We start from the raw sequence: 20,202 nt of genomic DNA, 5'->3' as shown, positions 1-20,202 counted from the left end.
GTTCTAGAGGACGGCAGGATGCATAAAACCGGCAAAATTGGGTGTCAAACGAAAGAAGAGAATCATCTGAGAATTCCGAAAATGTGCTCAACATCAAAGGTCAAGGTCATGCTCAAAATTTACCTCAAACTTTGCACTTTTTCGTACCTACATCTTGCGTGTCAACTTCCAAGATGTTTTGAAATGTTTTGAGGCTTATCAGGTCCCTATTTGTGGTTCATCTTACGATACAAGGCTGCTCAAAGGTCAAGGTCACAGAAGAGAGTCCTTGCTAGAGGCTATTTAACTGATTCAAGTAAGTAATAATAAATAAGACAATTTTGCCATCCGGAGGCTCTAAATAAAGGCTTAGAGGAAAATAGATGCCAGATTCGTGATCAGCGGGTGGGAATCCATCATAAACGACTTTTGGTGTGTCAAGGTCGACCAAAGGTCATTCGAGGTCACATGAGGTCAACATAAAACTTGTCCTTTTCCAAACAAAATATATATATATCATTCGACGCGGCTTGACAAGGCAAATGCGATGGTACCACTGCCGTAACTCTAGGACCATTTTTGTCGAAGTTATTTGCGAAAAAACTAAAACCACAGCTCGGGGTCGTTGACCTGACCTCTGACCTCAGGTCACTAAAACTATTTTTGTATTTTTCTCTAGGTCAAACGCTACACAACCGTGCTCGTAATTTGTCTTTATCTCTAAAACTCTATTTTTAGCAGCTATTTGAAGTTCGCGTCTGTGAAACCGAAGTTTGCCGTGCAGGGGTCTAGAAAAATCGACTTTGTAACGTCATCAATGGGGCTAGGTCCAAATTTTTTACTTCAGAAGATGTCAAATTGATGGGAGAAACGGTACTGAAAGTTTCGCTTTCCTATCCCTATAAACGTTCGGGAGCTATCGCAAATATTCGCCAGGGGGGGGGGGGTGGCAAAAAACGCCCCCCGGGCCCGCGAGGGTTAATCTAGTGTATGGGGCTTCTTGCCTCAGGCCGTGGGGCGTTTTGCCCTGGGGTTGGGGCAAAATGCCCCATTTGCAGTTGCTTCACAAAGCACTTCCTAGCTGGGAGTCCGATCATAAGTGAATGAATTTGAGAGGTGGAATTTAACGTAAAATGTCCAAAGAACACATTGAGCACAAATTTGGCCTTCCAGGTGGTGTGAGATAAAAGCAGGTACCTATGTAGCAAAATAAATTATCTGGGGCGTCTTGCCCAAGGCTACCCTACTTTATACTCTACGTACATTTGCTATGCGTAGGCTTTTGTACGTGACGTACTTTTTTTGTCCATACGTACTTTATACCCTACGTACTTCTGCGATCCGTACTTTTGTCCGTGACGTACTTTTGTCCATACGTACCTTTTACCCAACGTACATTAGCTATACGTACTTTTGTCCGTGACGTACTTTTGTCCATACGTACTTTATACCCTACGTACTTCTGCGATACGTACTTTTGTCCCTGACGTACTTTTGTCCATACGTAGTTTATATAGTACGTACTTCTGCGATACGTACTTTTGTCCCTGACGTACTTTTGTCCATACGTACTTTATACTGTACGTACTTCTGCGATACGTACTTTTGTCCTTGACGTACTTTTGTCCATACGTACTTTATATTGTACGTACTTCTGCGATACGTACTTTTGTCCCTGACGTGCTTTTGTCCATACGTACTTTATACTGTACGTACTTCTGCGATACGTACTTTAATCCTACGTACTTTTGCTTACGTACTTTTGTCCTACGTACTTTAGCGATACGTACTTTTGTCCGTAACCCGCCGCTCTGACCCACTGTGACCCGCTCTGACCCGCCCTGTAACCCACTGTAACCCGCTCTGACCCACTGTGACCCACTGTGACCCGCTCTGACCCACTGTGACCCACTGTGACCCGCTCTGACCCACTGTGACCCGCCATCTGCCGCCGCCGCAGGGAGGGCAAGTCGTTCCCGCTGGGCGCCGGCTGGACGTTCACCGGACGGCACCGCAGCGCCATCTGCGACACCACGCCCATCTCCTACCTCAACTTCAACTTCCCGCCGCCAGGTGGCAGTGGCCTCAGCTTCCGAGACGTCCAGACGCTCTTTGAGAAGGTCAGTGACTCCGTGTGGAGGGAGGGCGGGGGGGAGCTCGGCCCCGGCTCACTGCCGGAGCTGTCAACTGCCATAGGCCATTCTTATAAAGAAAAAGGACGGAGGGACGGAAGGAAAAAAGAACTCAATGAATTAAACGATTCCGTCCTTATTGGTTATCATAAAGATTCCGTCCCTCTACCCCTCCCCCTTCGTTGTTTTGCTAGGATGCGTTTTTCGTCTAAATGATCAAGAGCTTTAGTAAATGAAACGGGAATTATTTCCTGCAATATTTTCTTACAAATTTCGTCACAAAGAATGCAACAAGACTAACAAAATATTGTGTGATCGCTATATAGGTATAATAAAATGAGAACCTGCAATTATTTGGGATCATATTTGAATTTTTATGGGACCGGGGGCTGTTGTCTGCTACGATACATAGCCTTGGCGGCCTTGGCTACGATGAAGGATAATATAGATAGGCGAAGTATGTAATATGTTGTAGTCTTTCCTGCTAGGCTGAAACCCACCAAAGATTGTTTTTGCGTATAAATGTGGTAATGCCTATGTCTTACTCAGTGATAGGGTGTCTAATAAGCGGTAAGGGAACAACGCAGACACCCTGAGTTAGCGTGGCGGCTCGGGACAGGCGGTAGAGATAAAAGGGGAGGGGATACTGATAAGGCATCTTATCGTTCTAGGGGACGACGCGGCGCGCGGCGAACGCGCGCGGCGGCTCGGGATGAAAGGGAGGGAGAGAGGGAAGGAGTAGGTAGAGAGAGAGAGAGACGGGGGGCGCAGGTGTTGTTTTGACGAACTGCCACGCTAAAGAGGGGGGAGGTGGAGCGGGGGAAGAAATGGCCTGTGGATCTTCTCTGTGTGGGGACAGCGAGGACAGTCCAGCGAGAGCGCTTGAGCGTGGCGGAGTGTATACGAATTTCTCTGCGTGCAAACAAGAACTTGAAGTGCTAACGAGAAGTTGTAGTGCCACGTGACTCAGACCTCCAACCGTGATACCAGTCGAGGCGCCAGAGGACACAGGACACAGGCCAGGTGAGGGTGGAGCTACTGGGAGGCAGTTGCAAACAGTAAACACCTACCACTTAGGTATGTACTGGATATTGCATCTCAAGGTGTCCAATCCTGCCTGTTAATGTGTATGCCCGATAAACAACGATAGCTGCAGAACGATAAGGTGGCGGTCTATAGGTACTTGGTCTGCATGTCAAATTGACTAATTTTCGTGTGAAATAACTCCCGACCAATGTCGTACAGCTCACATATCGATTAGCATGCAGCCTGAAACACATTTCGCACAAGTTGCTCTCGCAACCAGCTAAATATCGTATCAATGCCGTAAAAAAGCGCTGCTGAAGAGCAGCGCTATTTCTGGTGCGTTATTTTTCACGAACAACGCAAAGTCTTACGTCACCAGAGGCGTCTTTGTCTCTTTATGATACGGAAACGCGTCCTTTTGGGTGGGGGTAGCGTCAATCTGGCTTCGTTCTTTTAACTGGTTCCGTCTTTCGTCTTCGTCCTTTTATGATAACCAAATTCCGTCTAATCTCAGAAATGACGGAGCGTCCCTCCGTTCTTTTCTTTATAAGAATGGCCACATACCGAGCCCTTCGTAATGAAGTACACCTACTGACACCAGCCTTCATGGCACACCGGCCAATGGCTACTGTATAACACTGCACACCAGCCTTCATGGCACACCGGCCAATGCTACTGTATAACACTGCCTTCATGGCACACCGGCCAATGGCTACTGCATAACACTGCCTTCATGGCACACCGGCCAATGGCTACTGTATAACACTGCACACCGGAGGCGTCATTTCCGAGACCCAGGCCGCCCTGAGTAGTCTTTTGTAATGAACGAACAGTGTTTCATGGACACAACAATCGAATGTTTCAGTGTATATTTTTATCGATGACACCTAAAAATAGCTCGCTTCAAAGTTCAGTGCAATGAGTAAAGCATCCCCCCCCCCTCGGTCGACCGGCCCTGGGCGCGGCCCTGCGTCTGCCTGGTTCCCGGCCGCCGGCTGCCCCGGTCGGGTGGGTCTGCTGACAGGCTGAACACAGGGAGCAGCCCTGGACAGTGGACACGGCCGGCGGGCTACCCTACCCGAGCTCCGGCGGCAGAGAGTGAATACGACACGGGCCGCCCGAATACGGCACGGGCCGGGTCCGGCGGCCGGCGCGGCGCGGCCGGGCAGAGTGGCGGAGGTGCTGGGCAGAGTGGCGGAGGTGCCGGGCAGAGGGGCGGAGGTGCCGGGCAGAGTGGCGGAGGTGCCGGGCAGAGGGGTCGTCGTCTGACACCCCAGAAAGGTGGCGTTGTTGTGCTGGCACGCCGGGAGGGGGAGAGGAGGGGAGGGACACACAGCCACGGCAGGAGAGGGGAGGGGGGACACACAGCCACTCTCGGCAGGGGAGGGAGGGGGAGGGGATGGTTACAAGTACAGCTGGCGGCAGGGCCGGTGCCTGTTGTCATATTCTCATTCAAACGTGCTGGTGCCCCAACTATGCTGCAAGCTTACTTTGAGGAAGCGGTGCCATTTCAGAGTTTATTCGATGTTCGTCCGAAGCAGCCAAGCCAGCCATTTGTCCAGATGTCCGCAAACTACGCAATAATGTGCACTCAACACTCAGTTATTTAAATTGCCTTTAAGGTACTTTTATCAGCCCAAAAGTGTTCAGCGTATCGAGAGCTGAGCTTTCTATTCGCCTATCTATGTTATACGGGATTACCTCATAAAATGCTGAGGTGTAATAAGTGATTGTCCAATGCTATCCAATGCCGGCTGCCTAAATTCTGAATTGAACATTGGACAAAGTCGGAATTCCGGAAGGTCAAGTTCCGATTGACAGCGGTACTTTGTACTTAGTAAATGGAGAAAGTAAGAAAATGGATTTGCTCAAGAAACTATCGCTCGGGCAATTATCAGTTAAGTTTCATTATTAGCTGTTTTGAAGTAACTCACATTATGCACTCACGGTTATAGTATAGTACGTAAACATTTCACTGTCATATTACGCACCACTCTCCGCTCCCAGACGCCCATACGGTATGTTCCAAACCACTCAGCGTGTGCTCTCACGGCCACCGCCTGCCGAAGCATGTAGTGGATGGGTCATCAACGCATGATTACCTCCGACGCCAGGATGGTAACATACCATTTCCCGCTTATGAGAGATCACTTCTCCATCATTGTGGTTTGGGACACACGGCACCCCCACGTGGGGAGTCGCGTTAATACCTGTCGGATGGCTCCTGTAGAAGTGAGGTCCTACTTGTAGACCGCTCAATCCAAACCTCATCCTGAAGACCAGAGGAGCTGAATGTGAGTTTTAGGTATAGTGTGCACCTTGAACATAAATGCGGTGTGTGAACACACCACAGAATAGTATCATTCGTTAGTATGTCTTGATGTCCTACCAAAAACGGACATGAGATCCGAAGTAATTATATTCCAAGTACAGTTAAGCAATAAGGGGGTCCAGTTTTGCCCCTGCACTACAGAGCCATCTGTTATCAACGGTTAGGACTAACGCTTCGCTAGCCCACAGTACTTCACTCAGAAATGATAATTACCTCAATATAAAGTTCTTCTTTTTCCGATGTTACCTGGTATTAAACTCCACACTTATGTGGTGCTCGAATGAACTCTTCCACTGGATTTTTCCTGAATAACTCGCTTGAATAGAAGCGGATCATTTACACCGGCACCTCCAAAGATTTTGAATTGGGGGGAGACCGGAGAGGCCCGGGGGGGGGGGGGGGCTAAATCATTGTTGGTGTTAATCAAACCTTGCCTTTCTGCAGTCGTTACTCGCTTTACTTTGAAATATCATTTGGCGTGCAATGGTGCGAGGAACGCGATGGTGAAAGTTTTTATCCTAGGTGGGTAGGTATAAGGGGCAGCTTAAAGGGACTATCCCACCTTTAACCCGGCAGTTGCTGGGGTATTTCGCCACCCACCGTTTGCTGGGGGGGGGGGGGGCGTTAAACGCCCCCAGCCGATAACTCGAGAACCAATAGGCGCAGCGAAACGCACGAGGCGGCAAACGAAAGAGCGCGACGAGACGCTTCAGATGAGTACTTTAAAGTTGAATTTTGAGGTCACAGGTCGGGTCAAGGTCAGGTCAAACACCTGAAATCGGGCTTTCAGTAGCATGGACTTCAGGACTTCGCAATGGGCACCTCTCGTCATAAACTCTGTCCAAACGGTGCACAATCCATCATATAAGGCCTACAAGAGTGTCAGCTCCATGTAGGGGTCAGTCAAGCATAGGTCAGGGTCAAGGTCAGGTCAACCGGGTAGGCACATATCCCCGAAAATCAAAACTGATATTCGCAGCCTGTGACACATGTTTTATAGGTAATTTGGGGCGTAGAACACGATGGTGACATTCATTTTATCATATGTGTACGTGTTTGGCTCAAAAAGTTCAATTTAAGAAATGCATGTATCATGGTCGTGAAGTAGTCACGAAAAATTGCCACGATTCAGTTCAAGATTATGGAAAATGCGGAACGATAAGCAATAATCGAAAATAGCCATTTGATTGATCATGGTATTGGCAGTCTAATGGCGTTTACGGCATGTCTGTATGTCTATTCTGTGATTTTATATGATTTTTTGAACATATGCCGTTTTTGGTCGAAAACTCAGAAATCATGACGTCACTAAAACCTCGATATCTCAAAAATTTTCCGACCGATTTTTTTTAAACTTTGTCACAACAAACTTCAATCAATTCCCTACAGGTACCCAAAATTTGGCGCGCCTGCGGCGCGCCGTTTTTATGCTATGGCCCGGCGAAAAAAGTGGGGGCGTTTAACGCCCCCCCCCCCAGCAACTCGCGAGTTAACATGGGGTTCGAGTTGAGATAGCCAAGTTTGCGGCGAGGTTCAGAAACCACTATCTATCTAGGTTGCAACCCCCGCGGCCTCTTGGTGTTGAAGAAATTCAAGGCCCTATCTTCAACATGGAGCGACCGTTAGTGTGACGTCACCTCGTTTAGTCATCCTGATTTAAATGGGTTTGTTCGTTGAAAAATCGCTTAAAACTTGGTCTGAACTCTGTTGTGGTGCCTACAGAGTAAAAAGAATCAGCTTTATGACAGTAATGTGGCCTGGGGAAGGAGGTAATTTTGGGCTGTGACGTCACATAGTTGAAAGTTTGTGTTCGGAATATGGGAAGCCTAAGATGTTTAATGAAAAATAAATGCCAGAACCGTGTTCCTGGTCATCCAATCTATAAAGTCGGGCACAATTTAAGTGGTTTAACAACATTTTAGAAGGTGGGATAGTCCCTTTAAGGGCCTTAATCCTAGGTGTAAAAACGTATTTAGGTACGTATTTAAAATCTTATTAAACAAACGATTAATAAATTTAAAAGAAAATGTCTCGACAATTTTTGACAATATGATTTGACAATTTGATTTGATTTGGCTGTCTTGACAAACGACACGTCTTTCAAGACAGCCTCAGATTCAGATTCACATTCAGAATCACATTCAGAATCACATTCGGACCCCAATAGATTTTCATAAGTACTGGCTAATTTGTAGTTTTTGACGTTGATTACGAAGGTGAAGTCTGTTTTTCGCCACATAGTACACTTTGGCCCCTAGGGGCATTTCAAGTTTTTGGGGTACCTAACTGTACCCCCTCCTGGGACCCCTTGACTACGCCACTGTTTAGTGTTTCATATGCGTCATGTCAGGTATTTTGGGCTTGCCCCCCCCCCCCAACTTGAAAATCGCTCCTGGGCCCCTGTTTCGGTAAGATCAAAACAAAACAAAACACAAAATTTATCCACAATAGTTAGTCAATAGTCACGTGATTGCTAAGGAGTGTCACAGATTCGTCAGATTTGTGACCGTTACTCAAAACATGCGATATACCTGTTAGTTCCAGCTGCCTCTAGGGCCGAGCAGAGTCTCCTGGTAGTTCCAGCTGCCTCTAGGGCCGAGCAGAGTCTCCTGGTAGTTCCAGCTGCCTCTAGGGCCGAGCAGAGTCTCCTGTTAGTTCCAGCTGCCTCTAGGGCCGAGCAGAGTCTCCTGTTAGTTCCAGCTGCCTCTAGGGCCGAGCAGAGTCTCCTGTTAGTTCCAGCTGCCTCTAGGGCCGAGCAGAGTCTCCTGTTAGTTCCAGCTGCCTCTAGGGCCGAGCAGAGTCTCCTGTTAGTTCCAGCTGCCTCTAGGGCCGAGCAGAGTACCTGTTAGTTCCAGCTGCCTCTAGGGCCGAGCAGAGTCTCCTGTTAGTTCCAGCTGCCTCTAGGGCCGAGCAGAGTCTCCTGTTAGTTCCAGCTGCCTCTAGGGCCGAGCAGAGTCTCCTGTTAGTTCCAGCTGCCTCTAGGGCCGAGCAGAGTCTCCTGTTAGTTCCAGCTGCCTCTAGGGCCGAGCAGAGTCTCCTGTTAGTTCCAGCTGCCTCTAGGGCCGAGCAGAGTCTCCTGTTAGTTCCAGCTGCCTCTAGGGCCGAGCAGAGTCTCTTGTTAGTTCCAGCTGCCTCTAGGGCCGAGCAGAGTCTCCTGGTAGTTCCAGCTGCCTCTAGGGCCGAGCAGAGTCTCCTGTTAGTTCCAGCTGCCTCTAGGGCCGAGCAGAGTCTCCTGTTAGTTCCAGCTGCCTCTAGGGCCGAGCAGAGTCTCCTGGTAGTTCCAGCTGCCTCTAGGGCCGAGCAGAGTACCTGGTAGTTCCAGCTGCCTCTAGGGCCGAGCAGAGTCTCCTGTTAGTTCCAGCTGCCTCTAGGGCCGAGCAGAGTCTCCTGTTAGTTCCAGCTGCCTCTAGGGCCGAGCAGAGTCTCCTGTTAGTTCCAGCTGCCTCTAGGGCCGAGCAGAGTACCTGGTAGTTCCAGCTGCCTCTAGGGCCGAGCAGAGTCTCCTGTTAGTTCCAGCTGCCTCTAGGGCCGAGCAGAGTCTCCTGGTAGTTCCAGCTGCCTCTAGGGCCGAGCAGAGTCTCCTGTTAGTTCCAGCTGCCTCTAGGGCCGAGCAGAGTCTCCTGTTAGTTCCAGCTGCCTCTAGGGCCGAGCAGAGTCTCCTGGTAGTTCCAGCTGCCTCTAGGGCCGAGCAGAGTACCTGGTAGTTCCAGCTGCCTCTAGGGCCGAGCAGAGTCTCCTGTTAGTTCCAGCTGCCTCTAGGGCCGAGCAGAGTCTCCTGTTAGTTCCAGCTGCCTCTAGGGCCGAGCAGAGTCTCCTGTTAGTTCCAGCTGCCTCTAGGGCCGAGCAGAGTCTCCTGGTAGTTCCAGCTGCCTCTAGGGCCGAGCAGAGTCTCCTGTTAGTTCCAGCTGCCTCTAGGGCCGAGCAGAGTCTCCTGGTAGTTCCAGCTGCCTCTAGGGCCGAGCAGAGTCTCCTGTTAGTTCCAGCTGCCTCTAGGGCCGAGCAGAGTCTCCTGTTAGTTCCAGCTGCCTCTAGGGCCGAGCAGAGTCTCCTGGTAGTTCCAGCTGCCTCTAGGGCCGAGCAGAGTCTCCTGTTAGTTCCAGCTGCCTCTAGGGCCGAGCAGAGTACCTGTTAGTTCCAGCTGCCTCTAGGGCCGAGCAGAGTCTCCTGTTAGTTCCAGCTGCCTCTAGGGCCGAGCAGAGTCTCCTGTTAGTTCCAGCTGCCTCTAGGGCCGAGCAGAGTCTCCTGTTAGTTCCAGCTGCCTCTAGGGCCGAGCAGAGTCTCCTGTTAGTTCCAGCTGCCTCTAGGGCCGAGCAGAGTCTCCTGTTAGTTCCAGCTGCCTCTAGGGCCGAGCAGAGTCTCCTGATCTTCACCAGTCGGCAGGCACTAGCGAAAAAAGTTGAAAATGTTCCAATAGGTACCTTCTCGGCTCGCCTTGCTAAAACCAACATGCACACATGCAAAGTTTCTCTGTGAAAATGAGTTGATAGGCAGGGCGTGAAATTCGCTGGCGATTCGGGGCGGGACAGGGTGACAAAGAACGTTTGCCAGCGAGTAGCCCTCCCCTCCCTTCCCCCAGCTACAGGTATATAGCATTGTGCTAGCGGGGATGCAAAATTGAAAAGGACGTGTATGTTATAGGAATGGTCAGAGGTTGAAGGGCAGAAGGTATGAAAGTGTGCAATGTCATCATCATAAGGGATATTGATAATATAGTTATCTATGAAAAAGCTAGCACGGAATCCCTCCTTAGAGGTCAGTGGAGTTATTTGGGAGCCGGCGCGCCACGCCCTCGTGAGATGTGTGGCACTTGAACGGCACTTGAACCTGTCGCACACATTTGACCAGGGTTGGGAAGCACCCAAACAGCCCCGAAGTTTTCGCGTCACGCTTTGACCGAAAAATTTGGTGTCAGCATACACAGTTGGGCCGCATGATGACGCTGTGATATGTAGTTCGGCCGCAGCCTGACGCTGCTCTGTGTTCCCAGTTGGGCCGCAGTATGATGCCGCTGCTCTGTGTCCCCAGTTGGGCCGCAGTATGATGACGCTGCTCTGTGTTCCCAGTTGGGCCGCAGTATGATGACGCTGCTCTGTGTTCCCAGTTGGGCCGCAGTATGATGACGCTGCTCTGTGTTCCCAGTTGGGCCGCAGTATGATGACGCTGCTCTGTGTTCCCAGTTCGGCCGCAGTATGATGACGCTGCTCTGTGTTCCCAGTTGGGCCGCAGTCTGACGTCGTGCTCTGTGTTCCCAGTTCGGCCGCAGTATGATGACGCTGCTCTGTGTTCCCAGTTCGGTCGCAGTATGATGACGCTGCTCTGTGTTCCCAGTTGGGCCGCAGTATGATGACGCTGCTCTGTGTTCCCAGTTCGGCCGCAGTATGATGACGCTGCTCTGTGTTCCCAGTTCGGCCGCAGTATGATGACGCTGCTCTGTGTTCCCAGTTCGGCCGCAGTATGATGACGCTGCTCTGCACGGTCCGGTACGCGGACGTCAGTGCCCCAAACAACATGGAATGGGACGCAGTGGACATCGTGCCCAACGTCTTCAGAAACTGGTGCGTCACTCAATCAGTCAGTCAACGGGGGCCGACAGTCAGTCAGTCACTGTGTCAGTCGCTGTGTCAGTCAGTCAGTCAGACAGTCAGTCAGTCAGTCAGTCAGTCAGTCAGTCAGTCAGTCAGTCAGTCAGTCACTTGGTGAGCAGCGGGTCACGTTTGCAGTTCTATTTGGGGGGGGGGGGGGTGCGTATCGGCCGGTACCGAGGCCGTCTGACCGGTGCCCCCTGCGCTGTGACCGCCGACCACTGACCGGTACCCCCTGCGCTGTGACCGCCGACCACTGACCGGTACCCCCTGCGCTGTGACCGCCGACTACTGACCGGTACCCCCTGCGCTGTGACCGCCGACCACTGACCGGTACCCCCTGCGCTGTGACCGCCGACCACTGACCGGTACCCCCTGCGCTGTGACCGCCGACCACTGACCGGTACCCCCTGCGCTGTGACCGCCGACCACTGACCGGTACCCCCTGCGCTGTGACCGCCGACCACTGACCGGTGCCCCCTGCGCTGTGACCGCCGACTACTGACCGCTGCCCCCTGCGCTGTGACCGCCGACTACTGACCGGTGCCCCCTGCGCTGTGACCGCCGACCACTGACCGCTGCCCCCTGCGCTGTGACCGCCGACTACTGACCGCTGCCCCCTGCGCTGTGACCGCCGACTACTGACCGGTGCCCCGGCCCGACCCCTGCGCTGTGACCGCCGACTACTGACCGGTGCCCCCTCCCTCTGCGCTGTCATCTCCGAACAGGTGGGCCCTATTACTGATTTGGGTGTCTCATACCGTTCGCTCCCCAGATATGTTGTCCAGTATTGGCTGTTAATGGCCGTCTGCACCCAAATCGTGTTATCGTTCATATCATGATCGATAACAAGACGCCAAACTCGCCAACGGAGCAGAATGTACAGCCCACCGCTAAAGTAATGTGTGGTTTTACCAATCTCAACGGATGGCTTTGACCGACGATTTTTAAATGCGGACTGATTGAAAAGAAGACGTCAATAGATAAAGCTGTAGCTGCAAGGGTGAAGATACATGTAAGCTACATTTAAAGTCTCGTTGCAGTCTGGCTAATCGTTCCTAGGCTTCAGAAGCAGAACATACCCATGACTGAAACCACACATTACTTCTGCTGTGGACTGTACATGCGGTTATATAGGTATTTCCAGCTTATTACGGCGTTAGATCATGTACGAGGCAAATCATGAATACGCCGCCGAAGTCACGCCTAGGATTGTTTAATCGCAGTACCACAGCCTGCCGTGCCGGGCTATCTGCTGTTTTGCACTTGTCTGACCGGCCCGCCGGCGCCGCAGTGTGCGTTATGAGCCATGCCAGGTCGTCTTTCCGAGCGTCCGCACGCTCTGCTGCACGTTCTCTGCCGCACGTTCCCTTACCCAAGTCCTCTCCTCTCCTCTCCTCTCCTCTCCTCTCCTCTCCTCTCCTCTCCTCTCCTCTCCTCTCCTCTCCTCTCCTCTCCTCCTCTCTCTCTCTCTCCTCTCCTCTCCTCTCCTCTCCTCTCCTCTCCTCTCTCTCTCTCTCTCTCTCTCTCTCTCTCTCCTCTCCTCTCCTCTCCTCTCTCTCTCTCTCTCTCTCTCTCTCCTCTCCTCTCCTCTCCTCTCCTCTCCTCTCCTCTCCTCTCCTCTCCTCTCTCTCCTCTCCTCTCCTCTCCTCTCCTCTCCTCTCCTCTCCTCTCCTCTCCTCTCCTCTCCTCTCCTCTCCTCTCCTCTCCTCTCCGGCTGTCTCATGGTCCTTCCCTTGTTTGTGGCGGTTTGTCGGCGGTGTAGCTTTTATCACCGCAATGGCCGTCCAGGTCGTAAGCAAATAGCACCACTGTGTCCACAGATTCCCCAAGCAAATAGCACCACTGTGTCCACATATTCCCCTCATGTCCCGAGGGCTGTTCACGGGCCAGCTCCGCCCACTGCGTCCCTACGTCAGCCTTCCGTCACCGCACACAGCGACCGCTGTGGCCGGTCGGGGGGACTGGCCACAGGAAACCGTCCGCCGCACGCAGCCGTGACTTCAGAGCCGCCTACCCATCCCCTACCACCACGCCTGCTGGACGTACCGCACACACCGCACGCAGCAGTGTGCGGTGCCCGTGAACACCCCTCAGCTTTCGTGTTTGACGAGCGTTAGTCACCGAGTTTGCCGCGCTGCGTTTCTGCTGGGCGATACGCGTTGGCCGTTGAACTTGGCATGACTGGCAGGCGCCGCTATTGCGCCCCTTATATCGATACCATACCGAGACCGCGCTGATGGGGATATGCACCGACCAGTTGGCGGCATGTTGACCCTGTTAACGTCATCTAGACCGCCTTGCCGACGCCGGGTCGAAACCAACAGAAATGTGACGCCCACACCACGTGGTCAAAGTAACCGGACCCGGTCATTCCAGCCGGTGGTCCAACCTAAATACACTAACCGTAGCGTTCACTGTCTTGCTGGGGGAGAGCCGGCGCCGGCCGAGACGAGACGAGACGAGTCGGCCGTTGGGGGTCACGTCATTGAGGCTCGAGTGGGCGGAGCCTATTGACGTCCCATTTGGCAACCGAATCTGGTCTGATGACCTGGATACGCTTTTCCGACCATGTATACATGTTTCTAAGGTAGTTTTGGAGCTGATATCGAATTTAGCAACACTAAGAACAGTCACGAAGTAGTTTTAATGCCTTCTTAACATGCTACGACGCCCTCATCGGTAGTTTACCCATCCCTCCCGGGAGCCCTCCCCGTGTATAGTCGACTACAGAATGATGTTCCACTCCTCAGAAGCTATCAGTTGGCCTGAACGCTAAGTTGTGCCGTTTATCACGCAATTAAGCGTGTCAATTGTGAGCATTGGGACAAAGCTATAATTTGTGAACTCAGCCCGTGTGATGCGGCACAGCCTACCACTCCAGGCAAATATTTGCCTGTGATAAGTGGAACATCATTCTGTAGTTGACTATACTGTGCGCGCCTTATCTCGCCCCGGCCGCGGCCCGGTCCCCTCCCCGTCCCTGGACCCGGGCCGTCAACCGCGCGCCACGACTCGGGTCTCCTCCCACTCCTCCCTCTGCCCCTCCCTCCCTCCTCGTGCTGGCCTTCCTCCGCTCACTCTATTCGAGCCCCAAATCGAGCTACTACTGACCGGTGCCCCGGCCCGACCCCCTGCGCTGTGACCGCCGACTACTGACCGCTGCCCCCTGCGCTGTGACCGCCGACCACTGACCGGTGCCCCCTGCGCTGTGACCGCCGACTACTGACCGGTGCCCTCTGCGCTGTGACCGCCGACCACTGACCGGTGCCCCCTGCCCTCTCTGACCGCCGACCACTGACCGGTGCCCCCTGCCCTCTCTGACCGCCGACCACTGACCGGTGCCCCCTGCCCTCTCTGACCGCCGACCACTGACCGGTGCCCCCTGCCCTCTCTGACCGCCGACCACTGACCGGTGCCCTCTCTGACCGCCGACCACTGACCGGTGCCCTCTCTGACCGCCGACCACTGACCGCTGCCCCCTGCCCTCTCTGACCGCCGACTACTGACCGGTGCCCCCTGCCCTCTGCGCTGCGCCAGGCTGCGGGAGCCGGAGACGGTGCGGCGTCTGTCGGCCGCCGCCGGTGCCGGCCCACTCAGCGAGGCCACCTGCCGTCAGCTGATCGCCGCCGGCGACCACCTGCAGGGACACGACCTGTGCCGGCAGCTGTACATGGCGCAGCTCGACCTGAAGCTGCACCTCGGGTACCGTGCCGCTATGTACCACTGCACCGCGGGTACCGTGCCGCTATAATGGGCCACTGTACCGCGGGTACCGTGCCGCTATAATGGGCCACTGTACCGCGGGTACCGTGCCGCCGAATAGGATTATCCGTCACGTATAGGATTATCAGTGCTGACTGTAGCTTGGCGTGCTTACTTGTGCCGCTGACTGTACTGGGAGCTGCACTGTAGTGTGCTGCGCTGGCCGTATTACTGTCCTGTGCTATAGTGTACTGCACTCAGCTGTATTGTTCTGTCCGGGATACTGAACTGTACTGTTCTGAACGGCTGTCCACTGTTCTGTCCTGGGTACTGTGCTCTACTGTACTGTTCTGATCAGGGTACCGTGCTGTGCTGTACTGTTCTGATCAGGGTACCGTGCTGTGCTGTACTGTTCTGATCAGGGTACTGTGCTGTGCTGTACTGTTCTGATCAGAGTACTGTGCTGCGCTGTACTGTTCTGATCAGGGTACTGTGCTGTGCTGTACTGTTCTGATCAGGGTACGGTGCTCTGCTGTACTGTTCTGATCAGGGTACTGTGCTCTGCTGTACTGTTCTGATCAGGGTGTTGTGCTGTACTGTTCTGATCAGGGTACGGTGCTGTACTGTTCTGATCAGGGTACTGTACGGTGCTGTACTGTTCTGATCAGGGTACTGTGCTGTGCTGTACTGTTCTGATCAGGGTACTGTGCTCTGCTGTACTGTTCTGATCAGGGTACTGTGCTGTGCTGTACTGATCAGGGTACCGTGCTGTGCTGTACTGTTCTGATCAGGGTACTGTGCTGTGCTGTACTGTTCTGATCAGGGTACCGTGCTGTGCTGTACTGTTCTGATCAGGGTACCGTGCTGTGCTGTACTGTTCTGATCAGGGTACTGTGCTGTGCTGTACTGTTCGGATCAGGGTACTGTGCTGCGCTGTACTGTTCTGATCAGGGTACTGTGCTGTGCTGTACCGTTCTGATTAGGGTACGGTGCTCTGCTGTACTGTTCTGATCAGGGTACTGTGCTCTGCTGTACTGTTCTGATCAGGGTGTTGTGCTGTACTGTTCTGATCAGGGTGTTGTGCTGTACTGTTCTGATCAGGGTACTGTGCTGTGCTGTACTGTTCTGATCAGGGTACTGTGCTCTGCTGTACTGTTCTGATCAGGGTATGGTGCTGCGCTGTACTGTTCTGATCAGGGTACTGTGCTCTGCTGTACTGTTCTGATCAGGGTACTGTGCTGTGCTGTACTGTTCTGATCAGGGTACTGTACGGTGCTGTATTGTTCTGATCAGGGTACTGTGCTGTGCTGTACTGTTCTGATCAGGGTACTGTGCTCTGCTGTACTGTTCTGATCAGGGTGTTGTGCTGTACTGTTCTGATCAGGGTACGGTGCTGTACTGTTCTGATCAGGGTACTGGTGCTGTACTGTTCTGATCAGGGTACTGTGCTTAGCTGTACTGTTCTGATCAGGGTACTGTGCTGTGCTGTACTGTTCTGATCAGGGTACTGTGCTCTGTGTGTGTGTGTGTCTGTGTGTCTGTCTGTGTCTGTGACTGTGTGTCTGTCTGTGACTGTGTGTCTGTGTCTGTGACTATGTCTGTGTCTGTATCTGTGACTGTGTGTCTGTGACTGTGACTGTGTGTCTGTGTGTCTGTGTCTGTGACTGTGTGTCTGTGTCTGTGACTGTGTGTCTGTGACTGTGTCTGTGTCTGTGTGTCTGTGTCTGTGTCTGTGTGTCTGTGTCTGTGACTGGGTGTCTGTGACTGTGTGTCTGTGACTGTGTGTCTGTGTCTGTGTGTCTGTGTGTCTGTGACTGTGTGTCTGTGTCTGTGACTGTGACTGTGACTGTGATTACTGTCCTCCAGGAAGGACGGCTTCTGGCTGAACCTGCAGCAGGAGCTCTACAGCCAGTTCCTGCCGTTCCAGCTGAACAGCAAGGACGCGCACACCATGAGTTTCGTACAGGTGAGAGCGGTACACCGCGGCCGGCCAGCGGGTGTACCGACAGGCCGGTACAGCACAGTGTACCCAGCAGAATATGTACCGACAGGCCGATACAGCACAGTGTACCCAGCAGATGTACCGACAGGCCGGTACAGCACAGTGTACCCAGCAGATGTACCGACAGGCCGGTACAGCACAGTGTACCCAGCAGATGTACCGACAGGCCGGCACCAATACAGTGTATTACAATGGACGGTGGACACTGTGACAGTGGTATAGCACCTTAGTGGATCAAATGAGCCTGTAAGACTTTACAACGGCGAGTCCCACAGCCAAACACACAGAGCGGCAGCGCACACGGAATGGACCACTGTCAGGGACGAGGCGCCGGGGCCGCACACGGAATGGACCACTGTCAGGGACGAGGCGCCGGGGCCGCACACGGAACGGACCACAGTCAGGGACGAGGCGCCTGGGCCGCACACGGAATGGACCACAGTCAGGGACGCACACGGAATGGACCACAGTCTGGGACGAGGCGCCGGGGCCGCACACGGAATGGACCACTGTCAGGGACGAGGCGCCGGGGCCGCACACGGAATGGATCACAGTCAGGGACGCACACGGAATGGACCAGTCAGGGACGAGGCGCCGGGGCCGCACACGGAATGGACACAGTCAGGGACGCACACGGAATGGACCACAGTCAGGGACGAGGCGCCGGGGCCGCACACGGAATGGACCAGTCAGGGACGAGGCGCCGGGGCCGCACACGGAATGGACACAGTCAGGGACGCACACGGAATGGACCACAGTCAGGGACGAGGCGCCGGGGCCGCACACGGAATGGATCACAGTCAGGGACGCACACGGAATGGACCACAGTCAGGGGGATGAGGCGCCGGGGCCGCACACGGAATGGACCACGGTCAGGGACGCCGGGACCCCGCCTGGTGTACGACACCCAGCGATATCTGAACAATCCCTGGCCGGGAAGTGACTGTACTCCGGGTCAGCTCCTTCATTACCGGTCTTGGCACCATACTGATGGGTCATGTGATGTGCAGACAGACATACACCCGTGACCGGGCGGGGTTGGCCGGCCGGCCGGCTCCCGTCTGTCTGTGGCCCCTCCCCTCCCCTCCCCTCAGAGAGGGGACACCACGGATCGGGTGGTCAGTGTCGGTCTGACCCCCCTCCCCCCCCCCCCCCGGGTATCCGACCGCGCGGGTCGGGTGGCCAGTGTCGGGTGCTGGCCGGCGAGCCGGCGGCGGCGAGGGCTCGGCAGGCCGGCCGGGGAGCGCCGCCGCCGCCTGTGGGGGCGGGGGGGGGGGGGGCGGAGCATTACGTCCAGGGCCTCGTTTCATAAAGCGAGTCCGTAACTTACGTCGGTTTTTGGTCTTAAATTGCAAGTGCATCTGAAGAGATAAAGTTATTTCCCCCTTTCCTTTCTGTTCTTGCTTACAAGATAAATAAATTCAACAATTCAAACTATCGTCATCGCTTCACATGCACTTGCAATTCAAGACCAAAAACCGACGTAAGTTACGGACTCGCTTTATGAAACGAGGCCCTGCAACCACCAGTACCGCACCAGCAGCACACCACCTTTGTCGACAGACCTGAGGAGTAGAGACCTTCCCCGCCCCCTCCCCACGCCCCCACTACTACATTACCCTCACTGCAGGCCCGCTGTTCCTCCTTTCGTTGGCCCGCCGGTCGGCCTTTGTCGTTTCAGTGCGGGCTCACTGCTCTGACCGACTGACAGAGGGCACGGGAGGAGTGGGGACCGGGCTGCAACCCCAGCTGCCGGACCTGGGCCTCTCCTACCGCCGACCGCCGACCGCCGCGAGCACCTGCTAGTGATACTGTGTCCGTGTCCGTGTCTTCGACTGTCTGCCTGTCTCTGTCTGTCTGTCTGTCTGTCTCTGTCTGTCTGTGTCTGCCTGTCTCCGTCTGTCTGTCTCTGTGTCTGTGTCCGACAGTCGCTGGCGCCGTGTGTCTGTGTCTCTGTCTGTCTGTGTCTGTGTCTGTGTCTCTGTCTGTCTGTCTGAGTCTCGACGCCGTGTCTGACCTGTGCCTGTGTCTGTGTCCGACAGTCGCTGGCGCAGGACCTCGGCGGCGGCGTGTACAGCGCACTCTGGGCCCGGATGATTGCCGCCGACGTGTCGGCCGCCTTCAGCGAGTGCGCCGGCGACACGGAGCAGCTGCGCGCCGTCGGAAAAAGGTGGGAGCCGCGCCGCCCGGCGCCCACCCGGGGGGGGGGGGGGCAGCACACGCGCACCAGGCCGGTGTCCGATGTGCTGGTATGGTGGTCACTGTTCACTGTTCAGGTCTGGTGGACTGTGTCTGAGCGGCGCGTGACGCTCTGCCCGGGCCGTGTCTGACGCCGTGTCTGACACTGTCTAGGCTGTGTCTGACGCTGTCTGACGCTCTGTCTGTCGCTGTCTGGGCTGTGTCTGCCGCTGTCTGGTCTGTGTCTGGGTCCGCTGTGTCTGGGTCCGCTGTGTCTGCCGCTCTGTCTGCCGCTCTGTCTGACACTGTCTGACACTGTCTGACACTGTCTGCCGCTCTGTCTGACACTGTCTGCCGCGGCGGCAGGTTCCGGGACACGTACCTGTCGGCCGGCGGCGCCGTCCACCCGTCCGAGGTGTTTCGCCGGTTCCGCGGCCGAGACCCCACCTGTGACGCCTTCATCCGGCTGCACGGCCTGCACCGACTGGGCCGGCAGCAGCAGCACGGCTGAGCGGCCCGGCCCGGCCCGGCCCGGCCCCGTGCCGCTGTACCAGACCGCAGGACTGCAGCACCGCGGCCCAGTGTTGTTGTATTGTGTTGTTATCGGAGGCGGCTGTCAGTCTGTGCCGCCGCCGCCGGCCGGCCGGCCGCTGTGGACCGGTCCGCCCGCGCAGTACACACTGTACACAGTACGCAGTGTCCCGGCGCGGCGCGGCGCCGCTGGGAGCGTCCCCGTCCCCGGGCGTCTGCCGGCGCCGGCGCGGCCGGTGTCCGGTGGCTGAGCAGTGAGCAGGGGGGCCCGGTGAGCCGCTGCCGGCGCCGGCGCGGCCGGTGTCCGGTGGCTGAGCAGTGAGCAGGGGGCCGGGTGAGCGGCTGGCGGTGTCACGCCGCCGGCTCCGACTGCAGCGCCGCCGCCCCCGCCCCCGCCGCTGTCGGCCCGGCTGTTGGCCAGCCGCCGTAGTGTTGTGATGACTAGGAGCTGTGCAAACGGGAGCCGAGCTGCTGAATGGCCGAGTGCGATCGTCCCAATACATGATAGGTCCGGTATGGCCCAGTAGTGTGGGTTGGAGAGCAGGTGTGCCGGGGTCGCTGAGCCAGCGCACCCGTCACCCGTATATCGCCCAACGAGGTGTTTATTGCTGGCAACATCAGCGGCCTGCCTGTGCCGGGGTGATGTTGGGATTAGGAAGCTGCAGTGGTGGCGCTGAACTGCAGGGCGCCTGCCCGGCGGCCTGGTCCCGGAGGACGGCCCAGCGGCCAGCACTG

The 20,202-nt window shown here is 55.0% G+C and overlaps 1 protein-coding gene across 2 annotated transcripts in view; it reads left to right on the top strand.

Moving 5' to 3' along the window:
• Positions 1–19,985, top strand: part of LOC122385680 (probable cytosolic oligopeptidase A) — a 59,698-nt gene extending 39,713 nt beyond the window's left edge. The window contains exons 11-17 of one of the 2 annotated variants that reach the window (XR_006257246.1): positions 1,940–2,099; positions 10,912–11,024; positions 14,592–14,756; positions 16,623–16,722; positions 18,801–18,928; positions 19,303–19,729; positions 19,794–19,985. Coding sequence is in view for 1 of the 2 variants with exons in the window: in XM_043374127.1 (XP_043230062.1) it covers positions 1,940–2,099; positions 10,912–11,024; positions 14,592–14,756; positions 16,623–16,722; positions 18,801–18,928; positions 19,303–19,447 (811 nt within the window). In the remaining variant the exon portion in view is untranslated. Of the gene's footprint in view, positions 1–1,939; positions 2,100–10,911; positions 11,025–14,591; positions 14,757–16,622; positions 16,723–18,800; positions 18,929–19,302 lie in introns of both variants that reach the window. The other variant, XM_043374127.1, reaches the window with a different exon arrangement.
• The last annotated feature ends 217 nt before the right edge of the window (positions 19,986–20,202 follow it).

Source organism: Amphibalanus amphitrite, unplaced genomic scaffold (assembly GCF_019059575.1).
Source record: "Amphibalanus amphitrite isolate SeventyFive unplaced genomic scaffold, NRLGWU_Aamphi_draft 000227F_arrow, whole genome shotgun sequence".
Classification (NCBI taxonomy): domain Eukaryota; kingdom Metazoa; phylum Arthropoda; class Thecostraca; order Balanomorpha; family Balanidae; genus Amphibalanus; species Amphibalanus amphitrite.
This window is presented reverse-complemented; position numbering and strand designations above follow the sequence as displayed.